Here is a 17,945-nt window from a genome sequence, read left to right as displayed (position 1 = left end):
TTGTGCTTGCTGCTGGCTTTAGGAATAATTTCCCTTACAGGAATTTGAACACCCCCTTTACTTTCTATGATATAGATTTTCTCCCCCTCCAGGGTGTCCCATTGTATGATAAAGCAGGTAATCCTTTGCCCCAAGCTGCTTTGGCTTTTTTGTTTGTTTTAGCTGTCTACAAGCTTTTGCCTGTAGGACAAGTTCAGGGAGAATGAGCCTGAAACGAGTTTCCTGGTTCAGTCTTTCAGGCTGCCACCCATTAGACTGGCAGGGACATACAAACACACCACTATGTGTAATGGTTATCTGCCTCCCCCAGAACAGGGACAGGGATCCACAATAGGCTGACTTCACACAACACTGAGGAATGGGTGGAGAGGGGCCAGCAAGGATGTCTTGAGCTGCTTCTACCATTTTAAAAACTGTGTTGTCTTGACTCAGCACTTGTTCAGTTACTGTAGCAATTTAACTTTTTCCAGAGTTTGGAGGAAGATGGCTCTGCCAGGTTTGCTAGTTGTTCAAAGCTTATATGGGGGAATGGCACTCCTGGAGTATCTTACACTGCCATTTTGGTGATCTCACTCTATCCTTATATTTCAGATATGTCTCTTGTAAGCAGTACTGGGTTTTCTATTTAATTCAGTCTGAAAATTTTTAACCCTTAATTGGAGGATTTAATCTAAAATGTAATTTCTTGATAATTTTAGATTCATATCTAACTTAGTGTTTTCTATTTGTTCCACATGTTTTAAGTTCTCTTTTCTTTTTTTCTGTTCTTTTAGTTTAGTTTTGTTTTTTAATAATTCCATATTTACCTGTCTATATTAGTTTCAGAGAAATATATATTTTGGGGTTGTTTTAGTAGATTATAGAGAGTACAGCGTCCTTTCTATCTTTTTTCAAATAGTGCAAGAACAAGGACTAACATTTAGCTACTACAGTTTTCAAAGAATTTAATTCTATACATATTAAACATTCACAAGCTATTGTTCTTTTTCCAGTCTATTTAGGGGTACTCACTTATATTTTCCAGTGTATTTGCCCTTTTATCCTTTATTTCTCCTTCCATCTCCATTTTTCCATCTGGGATCGTTTTCTTTATGCCTGAACAATGCTCTTTAGCAGATATCATTTTGGGTGGATCTTCTGCTGGTATCAAATTGTCTCAGTTCTTATTCTTCAGTAGTTATCTTTATTTCACCTTTATTTTCCAAAGATATTTAATTTGTGTAAAATTCTAGCTTAGTTATATTGTTTAAGCACTTGGAAGGCATCTATTCATTGTCTTTTGACTTCCCTTGCTTCTGTTGAAAGTCAGCTATCAATCTTATAGTTGTTCCTTTGGAGGTAATTTATTTGGCCTTTTTTCTGACTTAAAATTTTTTCTGTTTGGCTTTTTACTGTTTTGCTCTCATATGCCTATGTATGTCTGTGTGCATGTGTTTTTAGTCTGTGACTTGACAGCTCACCATTTTTGGAAAATTTCCAGGTATTATATTCTCCTACATTGGTTCTGTATAGTTCTCTTTCACACTTCCTCTGGAACTCCCATTACACATATGTATGATCATCTCATAATGTCTCTTATGTTAACTCGGGCCTCCAGTTTAATGTGGTATTCCAGTTTAATGTGGTATTACTGTGTTTTTGCATTTTAATGATTTACTTATAGTAGCTTTTATTAATTTTTTTTTAGTCTAGAACTTGTTTTCTGATAAGTGATGGCTTTTAGTAAATAATCTGTCACTCCCAATACAAATAAATTTGTGTGCTGATGATCACTGAGTCATGCATAGCCCTCTTATTTTCCATGAAGTAGCATTTCTGTAAGGCTTTCTTTTCTGGATTTATCTTTACTTTTCATCAAATGGCCTAGTCATTTATGTAAACTCCTCAGATGGCTGTCATAACACAACCTTTCTCTTGATGTCAAAAATACTCTTTAGGAAACATTAATCTGTGTGTTATGCAGGATGTACTGAGGAAAGGAGAGACTGCAGATAGAAAGAAACTGGAAATAAATGTGTTAATACTTGTATAAAGTGGTGAGGAATATGTAGAACTGGGTATTTAGACATCCCCTTACATTTAACTACTCTAAAAATGCTGATGTGGATTTTCAGATTATCTTCTCAAATGTTTCTGTTTAATGGAAAGTGTGAAATAGGAATAAGAACTTTTTTGGGGACTAACATTAAGATTTTAAAAGTTAAAATAATATTTAAAATAATATTTAAGCATTTTGTAATTGTATCTTTTGGAATTGACATTTGGGGGAAAAAGAATATTTTTAAAAGAATATTTTTATATTTGTACTAAAAATTGCTCAGGAAAGTTACCAGTATTTATATTTTTTGTTAATGTAGACATTCAATATCGATGTACGGCAGTTACATTGGGCAGAATATATAGAGAACTACTGTATGGGAACTAAGAAATATGTATTGAATGAAGAAATGTCTGGCCTCCCTGCAGCTAGAAAACATTTGAACAAGTAAGTTTTACATGGGTTTGAATTCTTGTCTTGCTTATGAAATATTTCACAAGTTTTTTTAAATAAGAGTTTATTGAAGGAAGGTTATTGCTTATCTGTTGTATTTAGGAAACGAGTTTGCCTTTGGACTTGAACTAGTAGTAGTAATTTAGCTCAAAATTGTTGAAAGTTACTTTCTTCATCAACTTATGTTATTCCTTAACATGAATTTCAGTTGGAATTGAGTTTTAGAATCACTATTATACTCCCTTATATTACTACTGAAGAATTAAAGATATTAAGAGGAAAAAAATGTATTTTAAATTGGATGTGATATTAAGTACTCAGCTACATCTTTGGAACAGGAGGAAATACAAGAATACATCATTCTTTGCTTATAAAATAGCTACAGTCCTTTCATTAGTATCTTAGTTTCCCAGCCGCTAAGATACATACCATTTAGTGGGTTGGCTTAACAACAGGAATTTTATTGTCTCATGGTCAGAGGCTGGAAGGCTTGCTTCCTCCTGGGATTGGTATCATTCAGGCTCTCTGGCAGTCCTTGGGATTCCTTGGCTTTTCCATCACAGGATGATGTCTTCTCTTTTCTCTTCTGTCTTTTGTTGATTTCCAGCTTCTAATTCTCCACATGGCTCTCCCTTCTTAGAGACTCCTGTAATACTATTATGCCTTCTAAGGGTCCTTTTTTACAGTGGGTTCACACCCACAGGAATGGATTAAGAACATGTTTTTTTCCCAGGGTACATAATTCAGACTACCAAAGTAATCTCTTTATAAAAGTAATACATGCTGATTGTTTAAAAAAAAAAAAAAAGGCCAGCAAACAGAATGGAAAAAATCACTGATAATTCATCATTCAGAGATGGAGATAATTTTAGTAATAATCTTACTTGCTTAGTAGTTTTTTTTTTTTTTAAATCCAGTTTTTACTACAGTTTTGAAGACTTTCACATTATATTTCTCTGAGGCTTTGCAGGGGCTACTGTTTTTATTAATAAATGAGGAAACTGGGGTTCAGGGAAGTTTTGTTTGCCTAGGTCATATTGTATTAAGTAGGAAAGCAAACTAGAATATTGGTCTTTGGCTCCTGCCTGATTCAGTGCTCTTTTTCTCTGTATCTATCGTTTATATATTATTGAAGTTAATGGAATTTATATAACATTGTATATCTTGAAGGTTTGTTTTTCTTTCAAACACCATCAAAAGTGTTTTGAAACATAAGTAAGGGAACATGCATGTTACTCTGAGAATAGGAAGGTCCTCTTTTATAGTTCCAGTGCCATGTTTCATTCTTGAATGAGGACTTGTCCAAGGCGCCTTTGATCATTTCAGCTATAACTGGAGAAGTAGTTCATTTGTCTGACATCTTGTAAGCAGCTAATGGTGTCAAATATGTTTATTGTATTTTGTCTGTGCTGTGATATATAGAATAAACAAATTATTTGTTTTACCTACAATTTACTCAGTGCCTAACAGAGTACTGGGCACACAGAGAATGCTTAGTAATATATAAATAAATTTGCTTACCAAACATATTGTGATGAAAGATTTTGTGAAATTCATTGTTAATATTGGTTATATGTTGTTTGATAAACTACCGTCCAGAGTTTACACAGACAGGTTTATTTGATTCTGCTAACTTTCTAACTCAGGGACTTCTCGTATAGTTTTTAAATGTTTCAAATTAATAGGGATTTGAACTATGATTCGATTAAAAACTGAGCATTAAATAGCTGCCATCCAACAATATTTTTTCCTAGAAAAATTGTCTGACATAACTCTTGGTTTGCTTTCCAGGTTGAGGAACATACGTTATGGTTTTAATACTATCCTTGTGATCCTGATCTGGCGCATTTTTATTGCAAGATCACAAATGGCGAGAAATATTTGGTACTTTGTGGTTAGTCTGTGTTACAAATTTCTGTCATACTTCCGAGCATCCAGCACAATGAGATACTGAAGACAAGAATTTAGCATTAGAACATCTATGCATATGGTGGTCTAAATGCACAAAATGTAAAATGTACTTAAGTCATCTCACTTTTTGTCAAGATATTAAACCATCTTAGATCCAACTGTGGAGTAAATTATGGTACATTTTATGTAATATTTTAATGTTTACGCTCAGAAAAACCTAGCAAACACACTGTGGTATGCCAGCTCAAATCTGTAATAGCCACCAAAACCATGAATTACCATTTTGATCCCTGGGGAAAGGGGTGGGGTGGAGGTACAAGTGGGTAAATAGGAACATTGACCAGTATAACTGTGCAATTCTGGAACATATTAATTAAAATATGCCTTAACACATATATTGGACTTCTAACTCTAATATTCAGTGCAATGGAAAGCATTTATTTGGATAGGAATACTAGCTCAGTTGGTAGATAATTGATTCTTCAGTGTTTGATTTTTTCTAACAGTTGAAGTAGGTTTTACTTACAGCCAAATGGTTTTCACATCATCTTGTAAGTTGTTCAGTGGTCTCAAACATTAAGACTTGTTCTTGTTTTTCTTTTTCTGATTAAAGTTATGATACAGGTCATTTTTCTATAAGCAGTCAATTGCTTTCACAATTAGGTTATATTATTCTAATGACTCTACTGGATCTAAATGGGTTTGAGAATCCACAAAAACATATGCTATGTGTTTTTTTGAAGGAAAGTGAAAACAAATTGAAAAAAATGGTTAGTATTAAAAAGAGTAGAAAGAAATTTTTCTTGTCCATATTATGGTCAAATAAAGATCAATCCTGTGAGGTTTTGTTTATGTTTTCAAGCAGGAGAATTTCTTGAGACTTTGGTTGGGAAGGTGAGGAGGGATTCACCATACCTTTGCCCTCCTTCCTTATAAATTTTATTCATAGAACTTTAAAAAGGCTTGACTGTCTTTTCAGCGAAAACTGAAAGTGCATTATTAGGGAAGAATGTATTTGCAGGTAGTAATAACGTTAAGAGAATGTTCTCACATGTGTATGAACACATGCTAATTTTTCATCTTGAAAGCTGAATTCCTTCAAGAAAAATAAAAATTCATAAAACAATGTGTATGAAATTAAATAAAGGACTTTATTTACATACCACATAAAGTAGCAACTGTTGAATTTCTAAAGATACCATCTATTTTTTTCTGCATGTAGTTTTATCTTTAGAAAGAAATGCATTATGGATAGAAGTAATAGCAAGAAAATTGATGTATATTTTAATGATACATTATAATTCCCTTTAAATCTTAATAGTTAATTCTGTTTACTGTTTTAACATACATTTGGTTTAACAGATTGTTCAGCATAATACTGTTCTAATTAAGCTGATCAAGTTGTCCTCTATATAAATCATTAGCAGTGTGTCTTGAATATATTTGAAGAAGTCATTTCACAATACAAAAAGTTAATTCTTTATCAATTTAAATGCCATATTAAAGAAGTTTATTTTGTTATTGTTGTGAAAAAACTAAATGTAAAGAAAATCACCTTCTTCCATGCAGGTGTGTAATCTTAAAAGGAAAAACGCTTCCATGTTGAAGCCAGATTTTCTGTAGTAAAACTTTTAAGCATTATTTTAAAGGAAATATGTATATAAATAAATAAGTAAATATATATATATATATATATATATATATATATATATATATATATATATATATATATGTATTCTTTGGAATGATACTAAAGTCTCTGGTCTAGGACCATACCTTATATAAGGTATGAGAGACTATGACAATGTCTAAAAATGGAATAAATGATGATAGCTTTGATTTAAAGTGTCCCATGTAATTAGCTATAGATGTGGAATACATTGATTACTCCATCTCTCCAAATATATTTCCATAATGTGTTGAAAATATGCTAACATTTCTATGGTTTTTTTTTATACTTCTGCTAAGTATACTTAGAATCAGATGAATCGTCTTTGTGTCTTGCAAAAGAATCGGGTACAACTTCAACAGGCTTGTGAAGTGCATAGTGAGTGTATGTCTTCTGAACTGTTACATTGCTCTTATAATCTCACTTTTAAAGAAATGCCAACTGGGAGTGTGCTGAGGCCACTGCATTAATTTTGTATGTTTGTTTAGAATTCTGTTGTCAAAAGTTAATGAATAAATTAAATAAATAGGTAGTATTCTGGAATTTAAGGTTCTAAAACTAGTATAAAGAGTCTGTAGATTGTTAATCCTCACTAACTAGGCTTTAAGCTTAAAATAAAAGCTTAAAGCTTTTAGAAATAATTTCTGTGTGGCATTTGCCAGATGTGGTTTTTAGTTCTATGTTTGATTATATATATATTCTACACAAACTTTCATTATTTAACAGAATAGCCTATTAAATAAACTTAATATTTCCTTTAACTCATTTTATAAAGCTATAATCTAAAACATTTGGGACTTTTTGCCCTGTTCATTCTTTACCCTTATAATTCTGGCATATGCGTTTGTCAATTGTGAGGTCATTGTGCTACATTAATATGTCCTAAACTCAACACAGAAAAGTGCAGCAATACATTCTTGACTTCAATATAGTAAAAAACAAACATTCTTTGAATATGGGTAGTAAATTGTGGAAAGGGCAGAAAAAATCTCTCTCTCACTTTTTTGTGTTTGCAGGAACTGGTTCAGGATTTTTTGTTTTGTTTTTTGTTTGTTTTAAATGTAAATTGATAATCTCTTATAAGAATTACATAGAAGCATTATTGGGTGCCTTTGTTTGTAAACCAAAAAGTAATAAATGAATCCCTATATTTCCACTATAGTTTTTATTGTATTCTTGCATTCTGAAAATTATCCGTGAGATAATGTGTTTAGGATTAAATGAAGTCCTCACTAACACTTCTTGTCGTTTTAAAGTATACTTATTAATTCTTGTATCCTAATTTTATTTAATTTCAAGTCTCTTAAACAGCATTTCAGAAGAAGCATATAGGCAGGATAAATACATTTTGTTGAAGTATTATTTTTATGTATTAGCTAAAATGGGGTGGTTTTCTGTTTTTTAAAAATGGTAGAGGATGAGCTCCAGGGTGTCTCCAGCTGCTCTCCTTTACATTGAAAGCTATTGCAGTAATTTATATGTCTATTGGTAAGTATAAGGGATCATTCATTTATAATAGAGATTAAATGAATCTTTGGGAGGGCGGGGGAAATGGAGAGAGCATCAGGCTGGAGTGCGGGTGTGTGTAAATGGCCTGTGAGTATGCTCATCCAGGCTGACGCTAAGCCCTGACTTAAAATCAGTAGCACTGACTTGGACAGTACTAAATGTTCTTGCTCTTTTTTTTTTTTTTTTTTTTGAAAATAATTTCAAACTCACAGGATAGTTGCAAAAAGAATACAAAACCAATTCAGAGAACTCCAATATACCCCCAATCCAGATGCCCAAACATACCAACTTTTAACATTTTGCCACTTTAGTTATATCATTCTGTTTTATCTGTCTTCTAAACATTTGAGAGTAGGGTGCGTACACCATGTTCCCATTAACCCTTAATATTTCTATGTGTATTTACTAAAAACAAAGATATTCACTTATGTAACTACCTTAAGTGCAGCTATCAAGCTCAAGAAATTTAACATTTCTATAAAGCATACAGTCTGTGTTCCATTTTTTTTCATAGGTCCCAATAATGTCTTTGTGCATTTCCTCTTCCTTTTTTAGATCCAGTCCAGGATTGTGCATTGCACTTAATTGTCAGTCTTTTTCGTCTTTTTTCTTTAATTGTGGAAACATATACAACATAAAATTTTGCATCTTAACCACTCCTGAGCATACAGTTGGTTAGGATTAATCATATTCACAATATTATGCTACTCTCACCACCAACCATTACCAAAATTTTTCCATCATCCCAAACAGAAGCTCTGTGATCATGCATTAACTCCGTTTCCCCTCCCCCATGCACCTGGTAGCCTAGTAGTCGACTGTTAGCCTACTTTCTGTCTCTATGAATTAACATATTTCTAGTTATTTCATATAAATGGAATCACACAATAGCTGTCCTTTTGTGTGGGACTTACTTAACATGATATCTTCAGGGTTCATCCATGTAGAATCATGTATCAGAACTTCATATATTTTTACAGCTGATCTTGCTGTTTTGAGAAAACTCTAACCCTTGCTGAGAAACTAAAAAAAGGAATGGCTGTGTACATGACCTAATTTGACATAGAAATGAATTCTTTAAATCATAGTAGATAAAAAGAATATTAAATATTTTCCTTCTGAATTAATATTTTCATCCTGAAACATTTCCAGTGATACAATGCATTCGTCTTTTTTTATGGTGGGTACCCTCTTAGTACACATCTCAGGTACTCATAAACCATCTTAGATTCCTAATCAAATCATCATTATCAGATAAATGTAGCTGTGTGAAATTGTTAAATAATTCCTTTGATATTTTTATTTAAAAAGTTTGAATAACATTGTTTGATGTGCTCCTTTGCAAGTTGATGACTCTAAAATACACTTAGGGAAACTCAAAATGATAACTATGAGTTAATTATCTTTAGTATGGGCCTCAACTCTGAATAAGGCTAAACGGTTGTTTTTTTGGAGGGTGGTTGAGGTGGTCACAGGTAATACAATACCTATCATGTTATATAAGGAGAAGAGAGGCAATCAAGATTTTCCTGAATTCATTAAAATATACAGATATTCCTAGCTGTTCTCTTGAAAGTATTTATCCTAAGATTTTCTTCTAGACATTTAACTTAGTTTTCCTGTTACAGTTCCATGAAGTTGAACTAGGTGTCCTCCAAAAGAATTCCTTCATTTTCTGCTGTTGTACAGGAAATCTAATTCTCTCTCTCTCTCTCTCTCTCGCATGAATCTGTAGAGAGCTTCTCTTCAGTTGTTGTGAGCAAGGTGTGACTGGACAGTATGAGGTTGAACCATATAAAAATACTAATAAATAGTCTTTGACCTATAAAACAACTTCATATGACTCAACCTAATATTATAACTGCCTTTTTTTTTAAACACACCTGAACCTAATCATAAGATGATTGTAGTTTTCTTCAAAATAGTTATCTGAGGAGACTGTATGTTTGTTTATTTTATCAGTACTTAATTGTTTGACATTTAATACATAATTTCCTGCTATATGTTACATCTTTTACAGGTTCCTGTTATTTCTCCCAACTTGGTTGCTAGTGTCTTGAGGGAAAGAGCAGTTTTGCACCTTTGACATTGTAGAAGTAATACCAGCTAACATTTGTTGAGCACTATGTGCCAGGCACAACTCTAAGCATTTTACATGGATTAACCCATTCATTCCTTACAACAACCCTTCAAGGAGGAGGGCACTTATTACTCATATGTTATAGGTATGGTAACTAAGGCACATAACACTAATAAGTTAATAAGTATATCCCATGTTATCCTGCTAGTGGCAGACCCAAGATTGAGCTTGGGTAGTCTGTCTCCAAAGCCCACACTCTTGTCTGGCTTAACCATCTTTCACTATAGGATCTTAACCAACTTTCACTATAGGATCACAAGTATTTCTTGACTATTCAGAGAAGTCCCTTGAAATGCTGTTGTACTAAAATGTCTTTATTAACTTTTTCATTTTTAAAACCCAGCATTCATCCATTCAACAAATATTGAGTACCTATTATGTACTAGACTGTGTTTTATATTGGAGTTATCTGCTTACCTGTCTGAATGTGTCACTAAACTAAATTTCTCAGTGGCCTGGACCTGAGTTTGACACACTGCCTACACTTTAAGATCTCATGATTTGATATAGATAAGTAAACAGATAATTTTAATATAATGTAATGACAGATAAGAACAAAATTTCAAAAGCAAAGAGGAGTGACTTGCTGTTTATTGTTTCAGGAAAGAACTCATAGAAGCATATGGCATTTGAGATGTGATTTTAAGTCTAACTGGAAGAAATACTGGGATAAGGAAGCATTATAGGCAGAGGAAAGAGCAAAGGCTAGGAAATGTGGGGAGCGCAGGGAAACTTTTTGATGCTAAAGGATGAGATGACTAAGGAGAAATAAGGCTTGGGAGGTAGTTGGGGGCCACCTTAGAAAGGGCAAAAGCCTGTAGGCTATGGTATGGCTGTCAGCAAAAGCACAGAAGGTTTTTCCTCGCCAAAGTTCATTCAATTCCTACTAAGTATGAATAGTTTGGACTTCAAAAGAATTGTCTGAATACCTATCTTTTCTAAATGAAATTAAGAGAAAAGTCTATTGATAAAGTGTCACTGAGCCTTTTCGAGAGCAAAAACCACACCAGCGTTTGAACAGTGGGTCTGGTTTTTTGTTTTTTTTTTTTTTTCAGTTCTTTTATAGTTCTCAAAATACAATCCCCCCTGACCAGCAGCAGCAGTATCACCTGGGAACTTACTAGAATACAAATCTTCAGGCCCCATTCCATACCTACCAAAACAGAAACTCTGGGGGTAAAGCCCAGCAATGTTTGAACAGTTCCTCCAGGTGCTTCTATTTTACACTAAAGTTTAAAAACCACCAGTCTATATAGTCAAGTCAAATACCAACAGTGTCCAAATAGAGTGCATTCTTAGGATTTGGGACAAGGTCAGGAAAGTACTACTTGAAACTAAGAATATCTGAAACTTGGTACAAAACATACATGCATACATAAAAAAAGGTCTACCCTGGCGAGAATAACAAGAAAATGTTAAAGAAGTTAGCATTAATGGTGGAGTTATGGTTGAACCTAGCTTGTTGCCCCTTATTCTATCACAGTTTCTAAGTTTTCTTCAATGAGCCTCAGTTTTTTTTAAACCAAAACAAAGTTTTTGTTTTAAAATAACTTAAAATTAGGGTGCATAGCATCTAGAAAAATAACACTAGCCTAAAAATGTGTCTTCTCCAACAGGGTCTGTTCCGGATTTTTAGCTCCAGATACTAAGCTGGGATTTTTGTCTCGTGAATAGGGAACAACAACTTACTAGGCTGCCATAGCCTTTCAAAGTGTCCAGTTCTTTTTGTGATGTTTTTGGTGTACTTGGTAGATAGTGTATTTCTGTGTTTACCAGTTTCTGATTTGTTCTTTCTCTGGTGGCCTTGTTAACCTAGAGTGTATGTGCTGTCTGGACAGTCAAGTACTGCTGCTTGTTTGCCCAGCCCTCCAGCTAACTTTGTTCCCTGTTGTAATATGTGGGCATTCTCATTTATAAATCAATCAATTATGAGTTTATTAAGAATTGCCTCCCCCAGAGACTGCTCAGCTTTTGGTAGACCAAAACTGAGAAGGTATTTCTGGCCCTGGAAAGCTGAGTTCTAGAGCCCATGCCATAGGGACCTCTCTACCACTACCCCCAAGAAGTAGCCGGTCAACCTCCTTCTCCTTGTACTTCTTATAACTACCATAACACTGTGCAGGCAGTTGGAAATATTGCTATTTTTATAATGTCTGTTTTGAGGAAATCTGAAATGTTCAGGGTTCTTTTGCCTTAACCACTATAAAAACAGGACCTACCCCATTAGAGTGAAATTACCTCTTTACTTTGTCTTCTCCATTAGATTGTGAGCTCTTCTAAAGAGCAGGGCCTATTTCTTAATATTCCTGACATATAGATGTTACTCAATAAATGTTTTAACTTAACTGATAGGATGAAGTTTTTCCTTTAATCAGTCACAGGATTGTTAACACCTTCCTGCTATAGATACCAGCTTTTGCAGTCAAGAAGACTTTGCCAAAAGGAGGTTAAAATTGTTTACTCACCAATAAACATAGCATCATCTGTTTGAGAGCAACTGCTGCTTGTTTGCCCATCTTGTCTCTTTGCTGCTCTGCTTTTTGTCATATAGTTCTTTGGTTGACTTTCTATCTGCTGTTTCCTTCCCCATCTCCTATTTGAAAGCTCTTTTTCCAGCTGCATTGGGCCTTCTGGATCATCTGACATTCTACTTCCAGAGGAAGGCTGCTTCTAAGAGACTGGATTCCTGTAAGGTCCACATCCAAAGCACATAACACATGAAGAGTTTGCTGCTTTGGGAAATAACTAAGCAGGTAAAGATTATGGTGTAAAGGGATTCTTCCAGAGTGGTGAATATCCATTGCTAACTTGCTAAGCAGCCCCAATTTTATCACTGACCCTTGTGTATTTGCTAGAGCATAATAAGTCATTCCCAGAAAAAGAATATTGGGGGTAGAGGAAAAGCTTCCCCTGAAATATGAATAAATAAGTAATAAAAAAAAAAAAGTAGGAAGAATTTTTGAAGCATTGTATGCTTATTTCTTATTTAATTTGGATAATATCTTGGAGCTCACATTCTTTGAGCTGTTGCTAGGATTCTCAGAGTCAGATGATAAGTTAACAAAGCCCAAACTGAAAATTCCATCTCCCTGGAGGAGGCAGATACCTTTGCAACTTACCAACTACCACGCACCCAGAGTTCATTACAGGTAATCCGCAAACCAGGGGCTCCCATACCTGGCCAGTGATCAGAATTACTAGGGTAAGTTTAAACACAGAGGTTCTCAGTACCCAACCCTGGAGTATTTTATTAAGTGTAGGGAGAAGCTAATGGATCAGAATTTAAAAAATTCTCTCCAAGAGATTCTGATGATGACTCAGGTTTGAGTTTCTCTCCCCTAAGTCAGTGTTTGAAGCAGAGCCATCTGAGGAATTCCGTGGCCATAGATATGTCTGGCCCTGCCCAGGAGCCTTTTAATCATAGAGATCTGGGATGGTGGCCAGGAATCTATTTCTGACAAGCCTTGTGAGTGATTTGATATACTCGGGGCAGTTCAAGAACTGCCCAAACCTTTTCAAGAAATTGCTTGGCACTCTTAAAAAAAAAAAAAAATTCCAGAACTTTCTCCAAATACGGCAAAAGCAGATGACAGAAATGTGCAAAATTGCAGTACTTCAGCATTTTTTTAAGCAAATTCCACTGCCATTTCAGTACAAACATTCTCATTGTTTTTGTAAATTCCATATCTGCATCTCTAAAATACTATTATGTGACAACCACAGAGCATAAGTCCCTGGTCGCTTCTAAAATTAAAAAAAAAAAAAAATTCTATAATAACCAGACTTCTATAAGGACAGAGAAGCAGAATTGTGTAGAAGAAAGAGCATTCATTTTGCTTTGAGATTAGGTATGAATTGACTGCAGTTAACTAGCTGTGTGACTATGAGCAAGTCATCTAGCCTTTCAGTCTCAGTTTCCACATCTGTAAAATTACCTACCTGGCAGAATGGTTATAAGGATTAAATGATATAATGAATATAATATAAAGTGTGTTGTGGTACATAGTGAGTGTTTAGTAACTATTCCCTCAAAATCACTAAACAAAAGTCTGGAATGAATTATGTTAAAATTATAATAATGCAATCCAACTAATGTTCTCTAATTTTGCACTATGATTTTCCCACTTCTAATATTTTGTTTTTATCACACTTCATTTTGTTTATCATTAAGAAACAAATTCTCAACATTTTGAATGAACTTATAAAAAAATCATTTGTTCCTCTTGCAATGTTAATATCACTTTACCTGAGCACTCCTCCCACTGTAGTTTTTCTGCAACTAACAGCTGCTTGCCCACTGGGATAGCATAAAAGAATCTTTCAAAACCTCCCCACCCAAGGACAAAATTCTCATTTATTCACTTTACCTTAGGGCAGAAAAATTCTTTGAAGATGGCCCGTTCCCAAACCATCCATCTCCATGGAGTTTTTTGTTAGCTACTCTCTGAGACCACTCACCCTTCTTTCCCTACTGCAATTATCTAGTCAGCCGGTTGTAAGCGAACAATAGTTTGTCTGCTCTTCCTTCTGAGATTGAGAGATCGATAGCATGTGACCTCCCAGGCCCCAGTTTTGTTCCAAGAACATTTTTGGAGTTTCCCTCTTCTTACTTTTGAGTACTTAGATAATACAGACCTGAAATGCAAAACTGACAGTTTTTCCTGTTATATAACTTTGCTGCTAAGAGCATTTCACATTCCATTAGTCCTGTAGCCCTCAATACTAAGAAATTAACCACCTCGAAAGACACAGAACGATCAGTATCCAGTAATTTAAAAAGAAAAAGCTTTAAATTGTCCAGATACAAATTAACTCCTGGTTAACTAAAACAGAAGGGAAATCATTCTATCCATGCCCATATGCACTTAAAATCTTTCAATTTGAACCAGGTTTCTTTCTCAAATCAAAATTTTTCACCAGAAGAGTTTCACTTAGACAACTGGAAACTGCAGAGTTACGCGTGTTTAGAAATTGTCAAATCACAGGTGCTTGCTCTGGATTTGGGTCTTTGCTGCCTCCAGGCATTTCATAGTTTTCTCAACCTTTCCTCATTTTCAAAGGAGAAAGTAGTGTTTCCACATTCACTTGCCAGGTTTTTTCTAGGCTTGAATTTTTTTTTTTAAGTTGCAGTTTAACCAAGTACATTAAAAAAACAAATCTGTTTACCTTTTACCATTTTTCCTTGGCTAGAACTTTCCAGCTATTTCAGTTGAGTTGAGGTTCTAATTCCGATTCATAGACCCACTTGGAAGGCAGTGATTTCTACTCCCTCCTCACCTGATTCCCCCTTTAAGAGGAAGGTTCCTGTGGTGAATGTTCTTTACTTGCCCCTGCAAACCCACTCTCCTCTCTTCTTCATAGTGCCCTTTGCCATAGCAGGTTGATCTTTGTGGATGGCATACTTGTTCCTTGCCCTCTGGCTTCTAGTTCTGTTCAGCCAAAGGAGGCACTAGCAGAAGTAGAGGACAGTAGGAGAAAGGATGTGACTATTCCCTCAGTCACATCTGGGTTCTGGTTTGGCAGTGGTTGTGTTCCTCTACCAGATGCCACTGTTTCTGTGGGATGGTCCCTCTCTTACAGCTACACATTTCTCAGTTCCAATAACTGCCTCCTCCTCTTGCCCTGCACCTCTTCCTACTGTTCTTTCCTGTGCGTCACCAACCCTTGTTGAATGCCTTCACCCTGCTCACACTGTTACAGATAGTCCATTCCTGAAACTTATTTTCTGAGAGTGTGCCAGCAAATAAGTGTTTCCTGTCTGGATGGATACGTCTCTTCACCTACATCTTAGCAGTGCCAGTACCTTCCACTGGTAGGGTTGAGGACCCCAAATGAGGTGGAATAAAGCCTCCTGGTCCTGAAAAAGTTTTCAGTGACCTTTTTTTCCGTTTTCAAGTTGGCTACTACTTCCCTTATCAGTACGTGATGTGGGGACACTATCATTACATGGGAATCATTTCTGCTCTTTCACATATCACTATACAGCAGGTTGCTAAGTCCACAGATTTGGTCAGCCCACCAGCATCCAGAAGGCAAATTCTTTGCCTGCAAAAACTTCCCACTCTTTCTACCCCATGTCTTCCTCTATCCATATACCCCTCCTCACCCCCCCCCCCCACACACACACATACTCACACAGAGGCTTCTATTATATATCAGGCAGTAGAGTCAAAGCATTTCCATATATTGGCCTTCATTTATTTCCTAAGGTAGACTCAGCTCTGGAAGAGATTGCTTAAGGGTGTCTGAAATGGAAATTATCTTTTATACCTGCATCTCTCTTCCTCTCCCCAGAAGTTCTCTTTCTGACTCCCATCAGTAAAGATCTCATCATCCACCCAGGTAAGCTAGAAACTTGGGAATCAGTCTTTACACCTCCCTCACCTTATACGAAATATCACATCAGTCACCGCAACTTTTCCATTCTGTTCCCTTAACATTTGGGGGATATGTCAACTTCACTGCCTCTACTCTTGTCAGGAAGACCCAACACTTCTCATACCTGGGTTATGACAACATCTTTCTATCTGGTTTCCATGTCTCCAACGTGCCTTTTCACCAGCCAGATTGATCTTTCTAAATCACAATTTGATCATTCAGCCCCCAGAAAGCACTTCAGAGCAATAGGTTAGAAGTCTAAACTTACTTTTACAGATAGTAATAGTAATACTAATGCTAATGACAACAATAATAATCAGTCAATGCTAGCAACTGTCTATCTCCAGACTTCTTACATAAGAAAAATTAACTGCAACCTACGTTTTGGTTTGCAGCTGAAAGTATTCCTAATACAGATTTGATCTCTAAACTTTTAATGGACTAAGAGATAAGAAAGAAAAAGTCTTTTATGCTTAACATTCTGGAATTCTTCATTTTTTCATGTAGATCCTGGTTTCCAACTCGTATTGTTTCCCTTCAACCTGAAACATTTCTGGTAGTGTAGGTTTGCTGGTGAGGAATTCTGTCAGCTTTTATTTTTCTGAAAATGTCTTTATTTCATTTTCATCTTAAAGGATTTTTTCCCTGGATAAAAATCTCTACATTGACAGGTTTTTTCTTTAGGACTTTAAAAATACTGTTTTATTGTCTTCTCATCTCCACTGCTTCTCATGAGAAGTCAGTGATCATTCTTAGGGTTGTTCCCCGCTATGTAATGTTACTCTTTTTCTTTGCCTGCTTTATTTTGTTTTCAGCAATTTTACTAAAATGGATATGCTTAGGATTTTTAAAAAATGTTTATATTGCTTGGGTTTTATGGACCTTCTGGGATCTGTGGGTTTATATTTTTTATCAAATTTTTCTAAATGTGACCATTATTTCTTAAAATTTTTTTCTGTGCCGATCTTGCTCTCCTCTCTGGGATTCCACATACACATATATTAAACTGTTTTAATATTTTCTCATTGGTCACTGAGGCTGTGTTTATTTTTTTCAGTCCTTTATCTCTCTGTTCTTCAGTTTAGATAGTTTCTATTGACCTGCCTTCAAGTTTACTGACTTTTTTTTTACAATGTTCAATTTGCGGTTAAGCCCAGTTCATTAAATTTTCATTTCAAATACTATTTTTTTTTAGTTCTAAATTTTATTTAGTTCTTTTTTTATAGTTTCCAAGATAGATGTAGGAAGTCATCTATCTTTGCCTTTAAATCATTGAATATGTTTATATTAGCAGTTTTAAAGTCCTTGACTGCTGTTTCCAACATCTGTATCCTCTGAGTCTTTGGACTGTTTTGTTGTCATTGCTATTGTTCCTGGATATGGGACAATATCTTCATATGTCCTCACATGTCTGATCAAAAGGAACTGGTAAACCATCCTGCCCTGTGAAGCTCAGTTTCCCTGTTTGTCCCCTCCCAACATCCTTCCTGGCTTGTCTGATTCACCCTTTCCCTAGAGCTTCCAGGCAGTGATGCCACTAGGGAGGAAACATTCTTCATTTCTCAGCCTTTTGCCCCCAATCCTAGGTTCTAGGTTCCCCCAAGGATCTGGAAGCCCCATCTTTAAGACCCCAGGCGATCTTCGTACTAATTTCTGATATCCAGGAAGAAACCTGCAGCTCCTGTTGTCCACCTAGATCCAGCTGGGCCAACCAACTCCTTGCCCTTGACCTACCCCCTGCTAAGTTTGCCTCTATCTGAGGCCTTCCAAACCAGAGCCCCATCAAAGGCCAAGCATCAGTGAAAAGGGATGACTGGAGGGGATTACAGCCCTTCCATAATCTCCAC

The 17,945-nt window shown here is 35.4% G+C and overlaps 1 protein-coding gene across 5 annotated transcripts in view; it reads left to right on the top strand.

Annotated features, from left to right (window-relative positions):
* The window catches only part of FAR1 (fatty acyl-CoA reductase 1), a 108,826-nt gene extending 102,747 nt beyond the window's left edge, over window positions 1-6,079 (top strand). For all 5 annotated transcript variants that reach the window (XM_037839890.1, XM_037839887.1, XM_037839889.1 and 2 more), the window contains 2 exons: window positions 2,358-2,485; window positions 4,283-6,079. In XM_037839890.1, coding sequence (XP_037695818.1) covers window positions 2,358-2,485; window positions 4,283-4,445 — 291 coding nt within the window. In that variant the 3' untranslated portion in view covers window positions 4,446-6,079. The remainder of the gene's footprint in view (window positions 1-2,357; window positions 2,486-4,282) is intronic.
* Window positions 6,080-17,945: the final 11,866 nt, after the last annotated feature.

The sequence above is a fragment of the Choloepus didactylus genome, chromosome 6 (genome assembly GCF_015220235.1).
Source record: "Choloepus didactylus isolate mChoDid1 chromosome 6, mChoDid1.pri, whole genome shotgun sequence".
Lineage (NCBI taxonomy): Eukaryota > Metazoa > Chordata > Mammalia > Pilosa > Megalonychidae > Choloepus > Choloepus didactylus.
The sequence above is the reverse complement of the archived record's forward strand: the minus strand, read 5'-3'. Positions and strand labels throughout refer to the sequence as shown.